This window comes from Schistocerca gregaria, chromosome 2 (genome assembly GCF_023897955.1).
Source record: "Schistocerca gregaria isolate iqSchGreg1 chromosome 2, iqSchGreg1.2, whole genome shotgun sequence".
Lineage (NCBI taxonomy): Eukaryota > Metazoa > Arthropoda > Insecta > Orthoptera > Acrididae > Schistocerca > Schistocerca gregaria.
In genome coordinates this window covers 933176191-933199243 of record NC_064921.1, presented here as the reverse complement: position 1 = coordinate 933199243, position 23053 = coordinate 933176191, and the positions used below count along the sequence as shown (strand labels likewise).

Here is a 23053-nt window from a genome sequence, read left to right as displayed (position 1 = left end):
GTAAACATGGGCTCAAAAACGCACACCTTAAGAGCCATGAGATATTCTCCATTTTCAATATTGTGAAACGAATCTCTTCTACTGCAAGCTCCTTGCTTTCCATATTTTGGGAAGTGGCAGTATGGATCAAAACAAAAAAAAAATGACCAGTAAACATGTGCTCTAAAATGCACACCTTAACAGCTATGAGCACCTGTTCATCTTCGGTACTTTGGAACACAATTCTTCTAACGAACAAGTGTTCAAAACTTTTAAGGTATGACTTTTAGAGCACATGTTTATTGGACAGTTTTTGCCTTGTTTTTGTCCATACTGCCACTTCCCAAAATATGGAAAGCAAAGATCTTGCAAGAGAAGAGATTTGTTTCACAATATTGAAAATCAAGAATATCTCATAGCTCTTGAGGTATGCGTTTTAGAGGCCATGTTTACTTTACATTTCTGCTTCTATTATCGTGTACTTTCAGCCGTATAAGTTTGCGCCATCCTTTTTGATACACCCAGTATAGTCGCCCAGGATACTACAGTGAGATATAAAACTTTATTTTACTGAATTTTTAGAGAATTATAGCTCTGCCGGTGCAGGTGCGGTCAGATTGTTAAAAATGTGGCAGCGATTCTGGAAATCGTCACAATTCAGTATCACGTAACCACACACTCAAGTACGCTATAGATGTCTCCATAGACGCTACCAATGTCCGAGGTTTTCGAGATAACGGCAGCGTGTTTAACGTCTAGGCACTGAGAATAACTGACGCAAGATATCGCTTCTAGGTGCCACGTTCCGTTACTCTCGTTTGGCTAGAAGTGCCACGCATAGCGTTGCCTCGTGGCACATGTTCCCAGCTTGTGTGCTGCCTCAGATAGCAACAGCGAACTCACCACCGGGACCATGCACAGAAATTCGTGGGAGAGCCGGCTATGACAAAACTGTTCCGCCAAATATGCGAGAAATACGAGACAGGCGAAATATTATCAGACTACTAATAGAATTCGATAATTGTTACTCCAAAGAACGCACGCGCTGACAGGTATGAATACTACAGAACCTCGAGATAGTAAATCATGGTTGCAAAATACTAACACGAGTTATTTACAGAGTAGTGGGGAAACCTGATAGAAGCCGACCTCGGGGAAGACCTGTGGAGGCAATACTGACCCTTCGAATTACAGGAAGGACAAAACTATGTTTACAGGGTTTATAGATTTAGAAAAAAATTTCAATAATGTCGACTGGACTGTATTCTTTGAAACTTTGAAGCCAGCAGGGATAAAATACAGGGAGCGAAATAGGAGGAAAAAAGGACAGCCAATCAGTTGCAAAAAATGGTGATGTGTTTGTATTTCCCTGGTATTCTACCATTAAACCGGCGCCTGCTACCTGCTTTACCCACGAATGAATCTTTGTAATCGTTCCACTTCATGTCCCTACTAAGCGTCACACCCCAGTATTTGCATGAGATAACAGATTCCTACTGTGGCTCCTTTCACTGGATATTTTCGTTTTGTGAAATGCACAGTTCTAGTTTTTTGAACATTTAAAGCAAGTTGCCAGTCACTGCACGATTTTGAAATCTTATCAAGGTCTGACTGAAACTTTGTACGAGTTCACAGACTGTACTTCGTCGAACATAATTGCATCATCTGCGAAAAGGCTGAGGTCACTATTAATATTTTCCGCTAGATCATTAATACACAACATGAACAGCAAGGAACGTAACACCACTTCCCTGGGGCCCACCTGAAGTTATTTCTACATGTGTCGATGACACTCCATCGAAGATAACACGCTGCTTCCTCCCAACCAAGAAATTCTCAATTCAGTCACATACTTCTCCTGAGATCCCATATCTGATATTCCGCGCACTATACGAGATCGGAATAATAGAGAATTGTGAAGATGATTAGATGAACCCTCTGCCAGGCACTTAAATGTGATTTCCAGAGTATCCATGTAGATGTAGATATGATCATACTTTCGATAATGAGCGTAGGTGTGGTAGTGAGCCAAATGCTTTAGGGAACTTGCGAGTTGGATTTCTCATAGTCTGTGTTTTCGAAATCCATACTGGTTGGCATAGAAGCTGTTCTGTTCGAGATACCTCTTTATGTTTGGGATCAGAATCAGTCCTAAGATTCTGCAAGAAAATTATGTCAAAGATACTACACGGTAGTTGTGTGGATCACTTCTGCTGCCCTTCTTATAGACAAGTGAGACTTGTGCTTTCTTCCATTTACTGGACACATTTTTGTATTCGATGGATCTACGATAGATTATAGTTAACACAGGAGCTACCTCTGTCGTGAATTGGGTATAGAATTTGATAGGGATTCCATCGGTCAGTGGGGCTTTGTTCAGTTTTATCTGTTTCAGCCATTGCTCAGCGCCACTGACACTAATGTCTATTTTACTTATCTATTTTGAGTAGTATGATAATTGAATTGGGGCAATATTCCTGCGTTTTCCACTGTGAAGGAGCACCTGGAAACTGAATTAACAGTTCTGCTTTTGCTTTGCTACTCTGAGTTTCACTTCCTGCCTCGTCCATGAGTAACTGGATACTAACTGTGGTGGCACTAACAACCTCTACTTATGACCAAAATGTCTTTGGTTTTTGTGAGAGATCATTTGACAATATTCTGAGACGGTAGTCACTGAAGGCTTCACGCGTTCTCCCTTGGCTGCTAAGCGCGTTTCATTAAGTAAATCTCTATCTACAGCCCCATGCTTTGTTTTATACCCATTATGCAGTGGTCTCTGCTTCTTTAGAAGTTTCTTCACCATGACTGTATACCGTGGAGGATCACTTGTATTATGAATTGTTGTACTGGGTTTATATCTAACCAGTGCATGGTCCACCATACTTTTAAACCTGAGATATAGTTCCTCTACATGCTCCTGTTCTGAGCTAAACGTTTCAAGTTCCTCATTGCGATATGACGCTGCTGTTTCACTGTCCAGCTTGCTGAACGTATAAATCTTTCTGCTTGTTTTAGTTGCCCTTTTCGCTTTGACATTCGTTGTTGCTATAACTGGCTCATGGTCACTGATGCGGACTTCCTCAAAGAGATCAAATCTGTTTTGTGCCGTCACATCTAATATATTTCCATCCTGAATGGGCTTGTGAACTATGTGCTCTAGGGAATTTTCAGAGATGACATTTCACAGAGTGTCTTGTCACGGCCACCTAAACTATAATGAAACAAACAGATAGTTGTGTCATTGAAGTCTCCTCCAATGATTACAGTATTTTCGCAAGCACCTTCACAAAGTCCAGGCCAGTTTTTGCTGTTCGTGCCTCTACTCGTAATTTCGCTTCAGCAAGGGTCTTGTAGTAGTATTAGACTCCGTCCCTTCGGTGCTCTTTTTCCCCGTGGTCAGTATAGCTTCGAGAAGTATCCTCACTGATGAAACGATTCAGCTAGCTTTCCTTAGGACTTTTGATTGTGTGTTTGTATACAAAGGAACTTGTATACATAGGAACAGATCAGTGTGACATGTTTAACCACGTTCGAACATTGAACCTGCCTTAGAATGACATACTCCTAAACTTATTTCACCAAATACTTGACTTTACATAATATAGTGAGATCTTTAGAATATTTATTAAACATGGGCAGTAAGGTTTCTCTACCACTGGCCAAACGCTACCGCTGAAGACTGGCTCTACAGAATCAGGAGGCACGGTGTTTTGCAAAAGTACTAGTAGGCCACCTAACGGTGGAAGAGTATTACCAAGTTCTGTCGCTGAGATACACGTAAATCATGATGCTTATTTGTCGAGTGGCATTATTACACCATTTTTGTGAAAGTTTTAAATGATTTGCTTGTATATCTACTCTCAGCTAAGCGCGCTTAATGATGTGAATATATGGCAGACCCACAATGACATAGTAAAATTGCCATTACCTTAATGACGCACATTTCATACTGTTACTGAGTTCCTCTTTCATAAACGTAGCAAATTTGTTTTTGTCAAATTTGTTCACCAGGTGCTGACACGTACTTAACCGCAGTGTATAGAAGTTTGACATGCTTTCTATGGTCAATGCTAGCGCCACCTACTGGCCATCGTTTACCTCTTTGATAGTTCAATCGCCACACTCAGTTTGGTACTGGTTCTGTTGGATAGACGACGGCGCTGTCAAATATGCCTACATGAGATGTGATTTGTATTGTATTCAGTTTATGTGCTCACTTTCGTGAACTTTGTACTAAAGTTTAATTTTTATGTAAGTACGATACTGTTTGGAATTTCTGTACTCGTATATTAGAAACCTTAGATGCACACTTCTGTATATTTTCTGTCATTAATTTCTTCCACACTTCATTCCACAGCTTCAGCCTGACGATGAAATTTTGAAACACATGACGCTAAACAAAGAACTGACCTTTCTATATTTCGAAGTTGTGCCACATATTAAAATGGAAGTGAGCCTTGCAATGGTCTGATGGGGCGACAAAAAGAGGCTAATCAAACTCTTCACTGGTTTCCGCGTCATTAGGAAGATCTACGCTACTGTCTAATGAAAATTAGATTATGGACAGCAGGAAAGATGCAGTGTGTATTTGAATGCCTAGCCCTAAAGGTGATAACATTTTGGTAAGTCCGGGACTGTCCAAAAAAAAAAAAAAAGTTCAAATATGTGTGAAATCTTATGTGACTTAACTGCTAAGGTCATCAGTCCCTAAGCTTACACACTACTTAATCTAAGTTATCCTAGGAACAAACAGACACACCCATGCCCGAGGGAGGACTCGAACCTCCGCGATTGTCTTCAGCCAACGGTGGTTGAAACATGGCCGATGACGATGTGATGACGAGAAGCCCCGTTGCCACCCCCTGTATATGTTTTAAATATGCGTGCAACTTCGTGGAGAACAAGATCCACATTAGTTAAAAAATACAGCAACCAGCAAATTTTTGTATAACTCTTCAGTTGACGTAATGCATCTATTGTTTCATCAACATAAATTTCTAATGACAGAATTTTTGACGCTGCAGCTGCCCTGAGCAAAATAAATATTCATTTACCTACGATGTTTCTTAGGAACGTTTTGTTGGGTACTCTGTTTGAATATTTAAGATGTCATTTGGGTCAGTGCACTCGTGGAAATTAATGTAGATTTGTGCAGGTAGGTTCCTACTCTTGCCTTTTTTTGCAGGTTGTTCTCAATGTTCAATTTCAGTGACATGTAAAGCAAAGGTGGATTTGTTTTGGCTTTTTCAGCGAAGAGCATCCGTATGTACAGAATTGTATATTGAAATTTCTTCCTGTTTGGTCTGTGTATAAATAAAAGTATGTACACCTAAATATTAATTAAAAGTAAATACACAGCTCGGTAAGTATCATAGCCAAACGAATGATTTTGCACAGATCAGCCACAGCGTTCATTATGCCGTCGACAAAACGGGTATATAAATGGGTTACACCAACTGAAGATGGGTGAAAGCCCGTAACGCCTCTGGTCATAAATAAAGCTCCATAAAAGGTGGATGCCTGTTGTGTGTCTGCAAGTAATTTAATTCACAGCAACGGAGATTAACCACCATCAACATGGGTAAATTAATGACAGGGTCTTCAATTGTACGTAATGAGGTTTTGAGCGATGCTATTCATATATCAACCATGGCATTCTGATTTTGTCAACTGACTTCGCTGCTCAAATGTAGAATGTCGACGCTGTACCGTTCCAGATCACCAAACTGAACACTAGGGACCTAGATTTAAGTCCAGATCCCTCTGCAGTTCATCGTGACCTGATACCAAGCCGCCTAGCGGATGGTGTCATAAGCGGTCGTTTTGTGGTCTTCGAGAGGCATAACACACAGTTTCGCTGTCTTCCATACAGTACCTCTCCGTTGAAGTCCAAGAAGAACGCTACATTTATCAATGTTTTCAGCAATACACCACATTGAAGTGGCACGTCGGAAAAAGGCAAAGGCAAATCTTCTCCATAACAATGAAGTGTCGACAGCAAAGTAATATTTCACCCCAGTCAATCAGTCAGCAGAAAAACTCGCTTATTAACGTGAAGCTAATTACATAACTTGCGTGGTTTTTTTCAGGCTGCGATATGTTATTTCTGCAGTGTTTCTCCCGAAAACTCACTTGGTGCAGCTCTCCAAGACAGGCTCTGCAGAACTACTCCAACCTATACCTATTTAAAACTGGTTACTGTAATCAAGCAGTGGCCTCGCTCTAAAAATTTTATCCTCCCCCCCCCCCCCTTCCCAAAAAAAAACTTCCCTTCATTGCCATCTTGGCAATTCCTGGATGTCTCACGGAGTGTGCTATCAACTGATCCCTTCCATTAGTCAAATTTTGTCACAAGTTTATTTCCTACCAAATTCCATTCAGTACCTCATCATAAGTTATCCTGCCTATCCATCTAGTCTTCACCATTCATCTGTAGTGTAACACTGCAAAAGCTTTTATTCTATTCCTGACTGAACAATTCGTTGGCCACATTCCACTCGTACATTGCTACACTCCAGGCAAATAATCCCATAAAACGCGTTCTGACACTTTACTTTATACTCATTGTTAACAAATTTATGCGTTTCATATATGCCTTTCTTGCTGATGCCAGCCTAACTTTTATATCCTCCCGATCTCGACCATCGTTAGTTATTTTACTGCCTGGAAAGCAGAACTCATCTACTAATTTTAGTGTCTCGTTTCCTAATCTAGTTCCCTCGGAATCACTTTACTTAATTAATTCTGTTGATATTTCTTTATCTTATAACCTCTTTTCACGATACTATTCCATTTCATTCAACTGATCTTGCAAGTTCATTGTGGTATCTGACAGAATTACAGTCCCATTCGGCAAACGTCATTGTTCTATTTTCTTCTTACTGAAATTTAATTCTCTTTCCAAATTTCTATTTGGTTTTCTTTGCTGCTTGGACAATGTACAGATTCAATGAAGTCGTTGATTACAATCCTCTCCCTGTTCCTCCTCAATTACTTTATGCCTGAAAGAGATCCTAACATCATTTACATACTCATTTCATAGTTGTAGTTTGTCACTCAGCACCCGCAGAATAAGTTCGATACTGTGTGCGACCTTATCGTGGGCTAGGAGATGTTTGCTATCGCTTCACCGTCTTTTGTCTCAGGTGTTAAGAGAACGTGCAGTCGTTCACAGAGTGAAATGACACTTGTGATCAAAAGCATAGACGAAGATAAAATTTCAGTCGTACAGAATCTCATGAAATGACATGGAAGCTTACAATCTTGTCATTATACACAGGGAAAGAGTTCATAGGAACAGACAGATTCCATATTCCCAGATTTCCGAAAAGTGTTTGGCACAGTGCCCCAACGAAAATTGTTAACGAAGGTACGAGCAGACGGAATAGCTTTCCTGATATGTGAATGGCTAGAAGACTTCTTACAGGGTGTTTCAAAAATGACCGGTATATTTGAAACGGCAATAAAAACTAAACCAGCAGCGATAGAAATACACCGTTTGTTGGAATATGCTTGCGACAACAGTACATTTTCAGGTGGACAAACTTTCGAAATTACAGTAGTTACAATTTTCAACAACAGATGGCGCTGCAAGTGATGTGAAAGATATAGAAGACAACGCAGTCTGTGGGTGCGCCATCCTTACGTCGTCTTTTTGCTGTAAGCGTGTGCTGTTCACAACGTGCAAGTGTGCTGTGGACAACATGGTTTATTCCTTAGAACAGAGGATTTTTCTGGTGTTGGAATTCCACCGCCTAGAACACAGTGTTGTTGCAAAAAGAGGAAGTTTTCAACGGAGGTTTAATGTAACCAAAGGACCGAAAAGCGATACAATAAAGGATCTGTTTGAAAAATTTCAACAGACTGGGAACGTGACGGATGAACGTGCTGGAAAGGTAGGGCGACTGCGTAAGGCAACCACAGAGGGCAACGCGCAGCTAGTGCAGCAGGTGATCCAACTGCGGCCTCGGGTTTCCGTTCGCCGTGTTACAGCTGCGGTCCAAATGACGGCAACGTCCACGTATCGTCTCATGCGCCAGAGTTTACACCTCTATCCATCAAAATTCAAACGCGGCAACCCCTCAGCGCCGCTACCATTGCTGCACGAGAGACATTCGCTAACGATATAGTGCACAGGATTGATGGCGGTGATATGCATGTGGGCAGCATTTGGTTTACTGACGGAGCTTATTTTTACCTGGACGGCTTCGTCGATAAACAGAACTGGCGCATATGGGGAACCGAAAAGCCCCATGTTGCAGTCCCATCGTCCCTGCATCCTCAAATAGTACTGGTCTGGGCCGCCATTTCTTCCAAAGGAATCATTGGCCCATTTTTCAGATCCGAAACGATTACTGCATCACGCTATCTGGACATTCTTCGTGAATTTGTGGCGGTACAAACTGCCTTAGACGACACTGCCAACACCTCGTGGTTTATGCAAGATGGTGCCCGGCCACATCGCACGGCCGACGTCTTTAATTTGCTGAATGAATATTTCGATGAACGTGTGATTGCTTTGGGCTATCCGAAACATACAGGAGGTGGCGTGGATTGGCCTCCCTATTCGCCAGACATGAACCCCTGTGACTTCTGTCTGTGGGGACACTTGAAAGACCAGGTGTACCGCCAGAATCCAGAAACAATGGAACAGCTGAAGCAGTACATCTCATCTGCATGTGAAGCCATTCCACCAGACACGTTGTCAAAGGCTTCGGGTAATTTCATTCAGAGACTACGCCATATTATTGCTACGCATTGTGGATATGTGGAAAATATCGTACTATAGAGTTTCCCAGACCGCAGCGCCATCTGTTGTTGACAATTGTAACTACTGTAATTTCGAAAATTTGTCTGCCTGAAAATGTACTGTTGTCCCAAGCATATTGCAACAACGGTGTATTTCTATCGCTGCTCGTTTAGTTTGTATTGCCGTTTAAAATATACCGGTCATTTTTGAAACACCCTATAAGTAATAGAAGCCAGTACGTTGGCCTCGACGGCGAGTGTTCTTCAGGCAAGGGTATCGTCAGGAGTGCCCCAGGGAAGTGTGGGATGACCGTTCGTATTCTCTTCGTACATAGATGATCCGACACACAGGGTGAACAACAATGTGCAGCTGTTTGCTGATGTTGAAGTGGAGTACGGGGCGACGTAGTCGTTGAGTGATTGCAGGAGGATTCAAGACGACTTATACAAAAGTTCAAGCTGATGTGACGAGTGGTAGCCAACTCTAAGCGCAGAAAATTGTGTGTTAATGCGGATGAATAGAAGAAACAATCCTGTAATATTCGAATGTAGCATTAGTAGTAGTAGCGCTGCTTCACATACCCACGTCTGTTAAATATCTAGGCGTACCGTTGCAGAGCGATATGAAACGGAATGAGCATGTTTGTAGTAGGGAAGGCGTGTGGTCGAATTCGGTTTATCGGGAGAATTTTAGGGCAATGTGGTTCATACGTAGAGACCGCATACAGAACACCAGTGCGGCCCATGTTTGAGCTCTACTCGAGTGTTTGGCATCCTCATCACATCGGATTAAAGGAAGACATCGAAGCAATTCAGAGGCGGGGTGCTAGATTTGTTAGCGAGAGGTTCGATCAACAAGCAACTACTACGGAGATGCTTCGGGAACTCAACTCTAGGGGAGGCGATCTACTTTTCGAAGAACACTCTTGTGAAAATTTAGAGAACCGTCATTTGAAGCTGACTGCAGAACCATTCTACTGCCGCCAACGTACATTTCGCGTAAAGACCACGCAGGTAAGAGAAATTAGGACTCGTACTGAGGCGTATAGACAGTCGTTTTCCTCTCGCTCTATTTCGGGTGGAACAGGAAAGGAAATGGCTAGTAGTGGTTGAAGATACTCTCCACCGCGCACCTTATGGTGGCTTGCATGGTATGTATGTATTTGTAAATTCGACAATGAACGAAAAAAACTCGGTCACAGGCTTTTGAAATCGCTACGTTGAAATCTGCCTTAATCACAACAAAGAGAAGGTGAAAGTAACCACACACCTCCAAGTCATTTGACCGTTGCCTAAGACGCTGCCACAGCCCCCTGTTGTTACCGCTGGAAGTAACCCGAGGTTTTGTATTCATTTGGGCACTAAAGTAGCTATGAGTATGTATATTAACTCACAAAGTAACAAAATAGAAATGTGTATTCCTGTCTCAGGACTGAGCAGTTCTGGATTTCTTCTACTACCTCATGTAATGTAGATAACGATTTGCAGGTAGGACACACGAAGGAAGGAAAATGAGTATTATAGTGTACATCTACATGATTACTCCGCAGTTCACATTTTAGTGTTTGGCAGAGGGTTCATCGAACCACAATCATACTATCTCTCTACCATTCAACTCCCCAAAAAGCGTGCGGGAAAAACGAACACCTAAACCTTTCTGTTCGAGCTCTGATTTCTCTTATTTTATTTTGATGATCATTCCTATCTATGTAGGTTGCACTCAACAAAATATTTTCGCATTCGGAAGAGAAAGTTGGTGACTGAAATTTCGTAAATAGATCTCGCCGCGACGAAAAACGTCTATGCTTTAATGACTTCCATCCCAACTCGTGTATCATATCTGCCACACTCTCTCCCCTATTACGTGATAATACAAAACGAGCTGCCCTTTTTTGCACCCTTTCGATATCCTCCGTCAATCCCACCTGGTAAGGATCCCACACTGCGCAGCAATATTCTAACAGAGGACGAACGAGTGTAGTGTAAGCTGTCTCTTTAGTGGACTTGTTGCATCTTCTAAGTGTCCTGCCAATGAAACGCAACCTTTGGCTCGCCTTCCCCACAATATTATCTATGTGGTTTTTCCAACTGAAGTTGTTCGTAATTTTAACACCCAGGTATTTAGTTGAATTGACAGCCTTGAGAATTGTACTATTCATGGAGTAATCGAATTCCAACGGATTTCTTTTGGAAGTCATGTGGATCTCCTCACACTTTTCGTTATTTTGCGTCAACTGCCACCTGCCACACCATACAGCAATCTTTTCTAAATCGCTTTGCAACTGATATTGCACTTCGGATGACCTTACTAGACGGTAAATTTCAGCATCATGTGCAAACAACCTAAGAGAACTGCTCAGATTGTCACCCATGTCATTTATGTAGATCAGGAACAGCAGAGGTCCGAGGACGCTTCCCTGGGGAACACCTGATATCACTTCAGTTTTACTCGATGATTTGCCGTCTATTACTACGAACTGCGACCTTCCTGACAGGAAATCACGAATTCAGTCGCACAACTGAGACGATACCCCATAGGCCCGCAGCTTGATTAGAAGTCGCTGGTGAGGAACGGTGTCAAAAGCTTCCCGCAAATCTAGACATTTTGCGTCAACATTCGGTTGAAAAGACTGTCAGATGAGCGGAAGTCGGGGCTGGGGAAAAAAGAGAAAAATAACGGGCTCGAATATAAATCCTTTGTCTTAACCACTTATGCCATTTGGTTCGGTACGAAAACATAAAAACTTACAGGGTGTTTCAAAAATGACCGGTATATTTGAAACGGCAATACAAACTAAACGAGCAGCGATAGAAACACACCGTTTGTTGCAATATACTTGGGAGAACAGTACATTTTCAGGCAGACAAGCTTTCGAAATTACAGTAGTTACAATTGTCAACAACAGATGGCGCTGCGGTCTGGGAAACTCTATAGTACGATATTTTCCACATATCCACCATGCGTAGCAATAATATGGCGTAGTCTCTGAATGAAATTACCCGAAGCCTTTGACAACGTGTCTGGTGGAATGGCTTCACATGCAGATGAGATGTACTGCTTCAGCTGTTCCATTGTTTCTGGATTCTGGCGGTACACCTGGTCTTTCAAGTGTCCCCACAGACAGAAGTCACAGGGGTTCATGTCTGGCGAATAGGGAGGCCAATCCACGCCGCCTCCTGTATGTTTCGGATAGCCCAAAGCAATCACACGATCATCGAAATATTCATTCAGGAAATTAAAGACGTCGGCAGTGCGATGTGGCCGGGCACCATCTTGCATAAACCACGAGGTGTTGGCAGTGTCGTCTAAGGCAGTTTGTACCGCCACAAATTCACGAAGAATGTCCAGATAGCGTGATGCAGTAATCGTTTCGGATCTGAAAAATGGGCCAATGATTCCTTTGGAAGAAATGGCGGCCCAGACCAGTACTATTTGAGGATGCAGGGACGATGGGACGGCAACATGGGGCTTTTCGGTTCCCCATATGCGCCAGTTCTGTTTATTGACGAAGCCGTCCAGGTAAAAATAAGCTTCATCAGTAAACCAAATTCTGCCCACATGCATATCGCAGTCATCAATCCTGTGCACTATATCGTTAGCGAATGTCTCTCGTGCAGCAATGGTAGCGGCGATGAGGGGTTGCCGCGTTTGAATTTTGTGTGGATAGAGGTGTAAACTCTGGCGCATGAGACGATACGTGGACGTTGCCGTCATTTGGACCGCAGCTGCAACACGGCGAACGGAAACCCGAGGCCGCAGTTGGATCACCTGCTGCACTAGCTTCGCGTTGCCCTCTGTGGTTGCCTTACGCAGTCGCCCTACCTTTCCAGCACGTTCATCCGTCACGTTCCCAGTCCGTTGAAATTTTCCAAAGAGATCCTTTATTGTATCGCTTTTCGGTCCTTTGGTTACATTAAACCTCCGTTGAAAACTTCGTCTTGTTGCAACAACACTGTGTTCTAGGCGGTGGAATTCCAACACCAGAAAAATCCCCTGTTCTAAGGAATAAACCATGTTGTCCACAGCACACTTGCACGTTGTGAACAGCACACGCTTACAGCAAAAGATGACGTACAGAATGGCGCACCCACAGACTGCGTTGTCTTCTATATCTTTCACATCACTTGCAGCGCCATCTGTTGTTGAAAATTGTAACTACTGTAATTTCGAAAGTTTGTCCGCCTTAAAATGTACTGTTGTCGCAAGCATATTGCAACAAACGGTGTATATCTATCGCTACTGGTTCAGTTTTTATTGCCGTTTCAAATATACCGGTTATTTTTGAAACACCCTGTATTTTTACAAATACAAATAGGCATTAACAAGGTAGCAACAGATGTTGTCTATAATATGACTGAAAATTAACTTCGGACTGAACTATTACTGGCGGTATGTGGAAGACGAGTTGCCCAGATGATCAGCTGTCGGCGTTGCTGAGCTTTGAAACTGCCACAACAGCTGTGACTCATCTGAGAGAGCTGCACAGTGGTGAAGCCAGCTTTCCGTGTCCCGGCCGCGTGTACAAACACAGGAAACGTGCAAACACGAGATAATGGGTTGCACAAGGACTGTCCGCACGCTTCAGGGGCCAGACACAACTTGGAAAAGCAACCTATGGACCGGCACTCAATATATATCTTCCACTGCTGTGCCCATCAAACTGTCAGGAGACACGCTGAGTTCAACCACAGAGTTTCTGCAGTTCAAAATCTTAGAACAATGTTCTGGTAACGGAACAAATAACTAAGAACTTACGTAACGCAACTCTTTTTTCGCGGCTGCTGCGTCTGTTTTTCTTCTTAATCTGTCGAGCTTGCAGTGAAGCCGTGGTATGGCCACGGAAGCAGGGTGGGAGTGCTATAGAATGTGGAGATTGCACGAACACGTCCGCTACTGCTCTGTTAACTGTGGCAAATCTCTGGTGCAGACCTGAATGTCAACCGCAGTTTCGTTTCGACAGGAGTGACGTGGAGTCAAAAAGTGATTCAACCGGTTTGTCACGACCAGTACGACGAGAAAGGCACAAGTGCAAAAGATCGTTTCGCATCGGGGCCGGATTTACGCACAGGCTATCAAGGATTAGGCTTATGCGACAGCAGCACAACTTTTTTAAATAAAATATGTCTTCGTTTTAGTACTGTGGCCATCTTACTGTCGTAGGCGTAAATATTTTGTGCTTGCGTAAATTGCTGAATTTCTCAGTGGACAGCTGGTCTGCATTCAGTCAACATTCACTTCTCAGACCCCAGCGGTCCCTCACCTCAAATTCCCAGTGGCATCCGGTCAAACGAAGACACCTCATTTGGTAAACACCGTAAGACTTGTAAATAAATGTCAACGGAATTTTCACGGTCTGGAGAGAGTTCGGTTTCGCGGATTGTCGAGTTCTCTCGTATAATGATTTCAGCAAAAACAGAAGCCACAATTTTTTTATTTATTTGTTTACTTCCTATCACCAGATGCGATATCTTCCGCTCATGAAGCCGGGAGGGGGGGGGGGGGGATGTTTTCAGAGATCTTTCTTCGGCAGTAAGATAATGTGGGAAATGCACAAGACGTCTTAAGATCAATAGCGTCTGACAAGACAGCGTATTGACTCGTGACTTTATTGATGCCACGCGATCACCTTGAGCGATTTAGCGGGAGAAACAGAGGACTAATAAACAACCGCACTTTCTTTAATATAATTTTTGTAGTTGTTGTGCTCTTGTGTTCTAATATGGTTTGATGCAGCTCTCCATGTTAGTCTATCCTCTGCAAGACTCCTCATCTCTGCCTAACTACCGCAACTTACATACATTTGACCTTGTTTACTGTACTGAAACCTTGGTAGCCCTCTACAATTTTTGTCCCCAACACTTACTTCCATTACTAAACTGACAACTCTGCGATGTTGTGTCTTAAACTCCTATCCCTTCTTTTAGTCATGTCGTGCATAAACTTATTTTTCCCCAGTTCGACACCAACAAGAAATAACTCTAGAAATGTATCAAAACTCTATAACAGCACTGTGAGCTCTGTTCACGGAACTGTGCGACTGTATCAGTCGTCGCAGGCGAATAACAACAATGTGACAGTAAAGTAAGCTATTACTATAGTAAGATGGTTTTTATATTTTCCGTGTTATATGTTATCATGGGCCACCTCAATATATAAACTAATTCCAATAAAAATAAAAATAAATTTTAAATGTGGAAGTTCCAAACGCAAGTTCTGTTCTTTTTTAAGGTTCTGTACCTGAATCGGCAAAAACGGAAGCCTTATGAGGATCATTTCGTTGTCTGTCTGTGTGTCTGTTCGACTGTTAAGAAACACTTTATCTCAGGGACGGGTAGACCAATGATTCCGAAATTTATGCTACATACTAAGGTCTATGACCCCTTGGCCATGTAAAAAAAATTCAAGCTTCTACGTCAAAGAAGTCGAAAGATATTTATCCCAAATTTTCTGATATGCGCAAGCTCACTCAACAGAACCTGTAGGGCACTTCCCGTTGATTTAGAAACTTGAAATTTGCAAGAAGCAAGTTTCACTGTACAAGTAACGGAAAAAATCCTAAAACTGTTAAGTCATCATCATATAACACAAAAAATATTTTTTTTTTTGGCATTTGTTATCCACCTGATAAAATTTTGTGTATACTAAGATGGTATCTGTTCTTTCGGACATGTCAGACATGCCAGAGATGAATCCCTGCAGTCGCGCTGTCCTCTGTGTCCTCGGTGGTTCAGATGGATAGAGCGTCTGCCATGTAAGCAGGAGATCTCGGGTTCGAGTCCCGGTCGGGGTACACATTTTCATCTGTCCCCGTTGAGGTATGTCAACGCCTGTAAGCAGCTAAGGGTGTTCATTTCATTGTAATTTCATGATAAAATTTTCTCGGTCTTCCAGCCACGTCCAATGGTTTACAATATACGAGGTTTCGGCCGAGTTCTCCTCCGCCATTGTCAAGTGGTGACTATCGAACGACTGCTGCTGACGTCCTTATAGAGCCGCGCTGTCATCAGTGACGTCACTAGCGCCATATATGGTAATGTTTTCATTTCGCGCTGCCGCGCCCGCTTCAACTTTCCGATGGCCGGGTTCCAAACTGTGCTTAGCTGCAGGCTGCCGTCTTTATTGAGCGTGTTGTCAGAAATTTTTAACTCCATCGCTTCTTTTTTAACACTGTCCCAAAAGTCAGTAGTCCACATACTATCAGATGTCTCGGCGAATTCAATACGGTGTCCGTTTTCTTAAGCACGTTCTGCCACCGCTGATTTCTCAGGATACGATAGGCGAAAACATCTCTCGTGTTCCACACGACGCTGTTCAATAGTAAGATATGAAACTCTCCACATCCACACGATATTTTATATACTACTGGTGTTCTGATGCGCGGCCCCTCCCGCTGGAGGTTCGAGTCCTCCCTCAGACATGGGTGTGTGTGTGTGTGTTGTCCCTAGCGTAAGTTGTCCGCAGCTCGTGGTCGTGCGGTAGCGTTCTCGCTTCCCGCGCCCGGCATCCCCAAACATGCGGAGGAGACATGGTAAAAAATAATTAACAGAACGGTACCAACCAACCAAAGACCGGCGGAGATAAAACTCGTCGCAAGTGACAAGTGTGACGTATGTCGGCATGACTGACACCCTCGAGCATCGATTCACGTGCGGGCATGCCGTCAACATCTGGGAAGCGTGCCAGCAGATGGTGGCCCACATCAACAGAACGGCGCTGGGAAGCATCACAGTGGAAGCAATCACCGCGCCAGACTGCAACCCATTTCCACGGCCCAAGCGACTGGCGACTCCCTTTATCCCCGCCATGACGGCACACGCCAATCGTAGCGCGGAGGCAGACCGACCAGCTGGCCGGCCTTCCTGGTGGACCTCTGGGAGGAGAACAAGACGGCCCAGCAGCACAGGCGATACCACGAGAACTTCAAAAACTTCCTGCAGATTCCACTGCAGACAGCAGTCGCCAGAGTCCTCCCCAGCCTGTGACCCTCAGCACCGCCACCGGTCACCTCACCACAATAATAACGTGTGCAGTGACAGTGGACAAGCGCAACACAAAACATAAAGTGCTTTCTCTTCTCGCATCAAATAGTGAAGTGTAGCAGTATAAAGTGTTTCTTCTTAGTGAAATCAGCGATACAAAGTGCTTCTCACCAAACATCTGTCATGCTCGCAGCCAAAACAGTGTCAAAAGTATGCACAGTAGTACTGCCAGTTTTTTTAAATTAACTTTTGTTCCATTATTTGTACTATACTGACTAGGAAACAAGCATTACTTAGTGGAAAGTGCCAACTACTCATTATTATTATTATATATTTTTAAATGATTTCCTTTACATTGTGCCTATAAATTTTTTATTGATTACTCAAAAAAAAAAAAAAATTCCCGGCGGGGTCAGGGATTTTCTCTGCCTCGTGATGGCTGGGTGTTGTGTGTTCTCCTTAGGTTAGTTAGGTTTAAGTAGTTCTAAGTTCTAGGGGACTGATGACCATAGCTGTTAGGTCCCATCGTGCTGAGAGCAATTTTTGAACCTAGTTTGAGTAGTGTGTAAGTCTAGGGACCGATGACATCACCAGTTGGATCGTTTAGGAATTCACACACTTTTTTTCAGGCTTTCCGAGTCCAACATCGTCTCGGCAGGCCTCATTAGCTGCCGTATTTTATGCAGTGCCCTAAAAACCGTATCGATTTTACGCTTCTTTTGAAGCCGGATAATCTTTCCTGTTATTGAGCCACAGAACGGCAAGAACGCAAGCTTCTTCGTGCCCGCCTAGGAGGACTAATTCTTATGTTTCTTCGGCGAATTCTGGCCGTTTTTGTAGCCGTTTTCTTTGAAGACTTTCCGTAAGTGGCTCAGTTTCTTCGGAATGCTTTCAGCGTCTGAAACGGCTGCCGCTCGATGCACCAACGTCCTCAGAACAGAACTTTTCCGCGAAGAGTGGAGTATCGGTCTGAGTAGTGGGTTTCCTGTAAATACTGTAGCTGAGACGCCCATTTTCTTTCCAGCGGGCGAGGACGTCTAGAAAAGGCAGGGCACCACCTATCTCTACTTCCATCGTGAATCTGATGTTATCATGGATGCTATTTATAGCTTGTAGCCAAGATAGGCACGAAGCCCACGCCTACCACAGTAGTACAAGTTTATATGGCAACTAGCTCCGCAGATGACGAAGAGATTGATGAAATGTATGATGAGATAAAATAAATTACTCAGGTAGTGAAGGGAGACGAAAATTTAATAGTCATAGGTGACTACAATTCGATAGCAGGAAAAGGAAGAGAAGGAAAAGTAGTAGCTGAATATGGAATGGGGGTAAAGAATGTAAGAGGAAGCCACCTGGTAGAATTTTGCACAGAGCATAACTTAATCATAGTTGACGTTTGGTTTGAGAATCAAGATAGAACGTTGTATACATGGAACAGACCTGGCGATACTGGAAGCTTTCAGACAGATTATATAATGGTAAGATATAGATTTAGGAACCAGGTTTAAATTGTAAGACATTTCCAGGGTCAGATGTGGACTCTGACCACAATCTGTTGGGTATGAACTGTAGATTAAAACTGAAGAAACTGCAAAAAGGTGGGAATTTAAGGAGATGGGACCTGGATAAACTGAAAGAATCAGTGGTTGTAGAGAGTTTCAGGGAGAGCATTAGGAAACGATTGAAAAGAACGGGGCAAGGAAATACAGTAAAAGAAGAATGTGTACCTTTGAGGGATGAAATAGTGAAGGCAGCAGAGGATAAAGTAGGTAAAAAGAAGAGAGCTAGTAGAAATCCTTGGGTAACATAAGAAATATTGAATTTAATTTATGAATGGAGAAAATATAAAAATGCAGTAAATGAAGCAGGCAAAAAGGAATACAAACGTCTCAAAAATGAGATCGACAGGAAGTGCAAAATGACTCAGCAGGGATGGCTTTTGACAATGTTGACTGGAATACTCTCTTTCAAATTCTGAAGGTGTCAGGGGTAAAATACAGGAAACGGAAGGCTATTTACAATTTGAACAGAAACCAGATGGCAGTTATAAGAGTCGATAGGCATGAAAGGGAAGTAGTGGTTGGGAAGGGTGTGAGACAGGGTTGTAGTCTCTCCTCGATGTTATTCAATCTGTATATTGAGCAAGCAGTGAAGGAAACAAAAGAAAAATTCGGAGTAGGTATTAAAATCTATGGAGAAGAAATAAAAACTTTGAGGTTCGCCGATGACACTGTAATTCTGTCAGACACAGCAAAGGACTTGGAAGAGCAGTTGAACAGAATGGACAGTTTCTTGAAAGGAGGATATAAGATGGACATCAAGAAAAGCAAAATGAGGATAATGGAATGCAGTTGAATGAAGTCGGGTGATGCTGAGGGAATTAGATTAGGAAATGAGACACTTAAAGTAGTAAATGTATTTTGCTATTTGGGTAGCAAAAGAACTGATGATGGTGGAAGTAGAGAGGACATAAAATGTAGACTGGCAATGGCACTTAAAGCGTTTCTGAAAAAGAGACATTTGCTAACATCGAGTATAGATTTAAGTGTCAGGAAGTCATTTCTGAAAGTATTTGTTTGGAGTGTATCCATGTATGGAAGTGAATCATGGACGATAAATAGTTTGGACAAGAAGAGAATAGAAGCTTTCGAAATGTGGTGCTACAGAAGAATGCTGAAGATTAGATGGGTGGATCACATAACTAATAAGGAAGTATTGAATCGGAATGGGGAGAAGAGAAGTTTGTGGCACAACTTGACTAGAAGAAGGGATCGGTTGGTAGGACATGTTCTGAGGCATCAAGGGATCACCAATTTCGTATTGGAGGGCAGCATGGAGGGTAAAAATCGTAGAGGGAGACCAAAAGAGATGACTACACTAAGCAGATTCAGAAGAATGTAGGTTGCATTAGTTACTGGGAGATGAAGAAGCTTGCAAAGAATAGAGTAGCATGGAGAGCTGCATCAAACCAGTCTCAGGATTGAAGACCACAACAACAATAACAAATTGTATGGAACCCTCGGCTCCGTATGCTTAAAGCGTTTAAGTGTCGTCAGTGCACTGAAGTGGGGCCAGATGTGACGCTACGCAGAGAGATTTGATTCCGACGGGACGGCAATAGGCCGGTGCGAATATTTGTTGGGGCGGCCAACAGTTGGCAGTTACTGCCCTTTGGACTGTCGCCAGCCGAGCTGCAGTGGACGGGGCGCCGGAGAGAGGGGTGGCTGGGTTTTCCCCGGGCGGAAAGATGGGACCACGTGCGCGTTCCGGCAGCGTGGTCGCGCCTCTGGATGAGCTAAGATGGAGGAGTCCTGCCGCTTGAAATATTGCCACTTAGCATAATATCACGGAAGGTACGTAAAATGCCTTCCACGCATGCTAGGAAAAAACTAATGGCAGCTTTGGAACCTTCTCAACGGGACGAGCATATTGGAAAGCGATTGATGTTTGTAACTACAACAATTTAAAAAAAATTATTAACATTTCTTATTTTATTACTTATACAAATTGTAACAATTAAGCCCATTACGTTATTTACACTTACGAGACGCTAAATGAAAGCGGGTGATACCAGCAATCACATGAACATATCACTTTTTCAAGTTAGAGTAGTATGTTATAAACAATTTAGTTAATTTTGCGTAAATAGTGCCATAACTATGAAATCCTCGACAGAAACACAAATTTATGATACTATCAGCATGAGTATCTCCTTTAAGTATCCATCTATTTTCATTGCATATTCATTTATATTCCTGAGTTATAAAATAAGTTGGTGTTTCGACTAGAGGGCTGGATGTGGCGAAATGTGTTTAAGGCTGATTTGAAATTATTTAAATAGTGCATAAAATATTTTATTGAGAGGTCGCAAACTGACAGCAAAATTTGAAGAATGTTTTATCGTGTGATTTGACGTAAAATTATTTTGTGAATGGTGGTCAGGGAATTAAGGCCTTTATTACGCTGTGTAAAAAAAAAAAAAAAAATAAAATAAAAAAAAAAAAAACTTTGTCAAACGTCTTTTATGAAAGGCGCTTTGTAAAAGCTTTGATAGTGTAGTTTATGACATATTTCATAAAAGTTTGTACTTGAATTTTGGCAGGGTAATAAAAATAAGGGGTCAAGACTGTTCGCTCGGCTTTGAGTCCGGAATCCTTGCGGCAGTAACAAATCTCGCCTGCGGTGGAAGGAATTAGCGAGGGCGGAGCTGCGCAACAGGTGTCGGGACGCGATTCGCCGTTTCCCGAAACGGGGTGGTGTCGCTGGCGTCGCCGGTTCGGCGAACCGCCGGATCTCGCGCCACGCGTGAACGCACGGGGTGTTTCTCGTCGGCAAACGGTGTCCGCGCCATCAGTCATCAGTCCACCGCCAGTTACGACAGGGTTTGCAGCGCAGCTCAAGGACACCTCAGCGACAGATCTCACTCGCAGCGCCCTCTCCGCCATGCGCAGCACTCCTCCCGGCCGTCGCGTGGCGCCCTCCGACAGCGCAGCCAGAGGCACCGGCCGCGGCGGGAATCGCTTGCGCCGGCTGCAGTCCCCCTCTGCCGTGCTGCGGAAGAGGGTGCTCGGGCAAAGAGGTGAGTCTGCGGCGCAGCTTTTTGCGAGCTATACTTCGCGGTACTCTCCACTGATGAGGGCAAAGTAGGTGACGCTGTCGCTGCCGATACGCAAGCGACACCAACTTTAAGTTTCTGTACTATGACGCATTACACTGTAATAGTTTTCGACGGCTCGTGTGAAAGTTGGGTTCACACTTCTATGTAGAAGATACGACAGGAGTGCCCTACAATACCGTCGGTTTTATTAAACTTCATTTTAAGATGGTTGACAATGTTACTTAAGACTATACTACAGGCCTTGCGAAATACGTAGTTACTGTCTTCTAATTTTGCTTTCTCCCACTTATTCCTCTTGTTAAATACTTCCGCAGTCCCACTCCATGTTCACTGTCGCGATAAAAAAAATATTGAGCGTTCAGCGCTACTGATATCAGGCATCGCTAGATAGTGCCAGACGGCGTCTCTTGTTGATAACGGCGCACCCATGCTGTTCGCCCGGCAACAGCTCCACGTTGTGAAATCAGGTGCCATCTTGCCGCAGTGCTGCCAACGTGACTGCTGCCGTGGTGGGCAGACTGGGCCGCGCGGTGCATTTACGCTGCTAGTGGCGGGCATTTGTACAATATTAGTTGCTTCCAAAATCAAGTACCCATTGCGCGTATCGAAATTTCTTTTGCTCGAGATAGATACGGAATTGTTCTAGATGTATTTAGTCCAGAGTGAATGTTTGCCGTTGTACTAGTGGTACCGCTGCACGATTTAAAAAGACGAACCGCCTGTTCTGTCACTAGAATTAGACTTCAAATTTTATAAACTCGACATGTGCTTAAGATTCTTGGCTCATGGACATGTGATACTAAGTGGTCTGTTCGTCGTATTTAAGTATCGACTCGTTAATCGGTGTATTCGATTTGTTTACATAAAGTGACGTTCCGATGTTGCAGCTAAATAGTATTAAAGAGGCAAAGTGTTATCAGCTGCTTTTCAGTTAATTTTCCTCCAAAGTAGTCGTTACAGTACTTTTCATGCCGTTACTTAATTTACAAGGAACTGCCGGGTTCCGTACATAGCTAGTTTGGTAGCAAATGAATAATCCGCAGCTATTTCACTGTCACGTCTAATGATACACAGAATCTGGCCTACTTAAATTTTGTAACGTGCTTTCGATAAATATAGTTAATACTGACCCGTAAGAAATTGGGCTAATCGGTGTCTTCTTTGTTGCAGATTACAAAAATGATATAACCTATTAGCAGATAGTACTCTCCAATGGTTCTAGTATCATATTGTACCGAGCTGTATTCTAATTTTGAATGTAAAGTATTCTAAGGTATTTGCATAAATAGTCGTTATCGACTACTTAATGAATATGACTGGATTGCCGCTGCTTAGAAACTATCGTGCCTGGCATAAACCTACCATCAAAGTTACCATAACAGGCCACAATTACTAACAGACATGTCAGGAAATAGTTACTGTAAAATGATTTGTATGTTGAGCGTATGTTAATGTCAAAACAAAGCTCTTTCCTGCAATCGTCTAATGATAGGAATAGTCCGCTGTAGAGCTAGTTACGTTCCTTTTTTCAGTACGGTATTTAATTGAAAATAATGTAAGCTGCACTTTGATTTGCTGACTAACTTATTTTCAGTGTAATTACCACTCTCGTCTGCATAATACACAATATGAATACGCCGTACATGTGGAGTGCAGTTCACGTTACTTGTGGCTATACCGGCTACGTTTGGGACCGTGATTTTGGAACAATAAAGTACTTAT

General features: G+C 43.0%; 1 protein-coding gene across 1 annotated transcript in view; it reads left to right on the top strand.

Annotated features, from left to right (window-relative positions):
* Positions 1–23053, top strand: part of LOC126335377 (uncharacterized) — a 353904-nt gene that overhangs the window by 276837 nt on the left and 54014 nt on the right. The window contains exon 2 of the mRNA XM_049998592.1: positions 20816–21292. Within this exon, the coding sequence (XP_049854549.1) occupies positions 21157–21292 (136 nt within the window). The 5' untranslated portion in view covers positions 20816–21156. The remainder of the gene's footprint in view (positions 1–20815; positions 21293–23053) is intronic.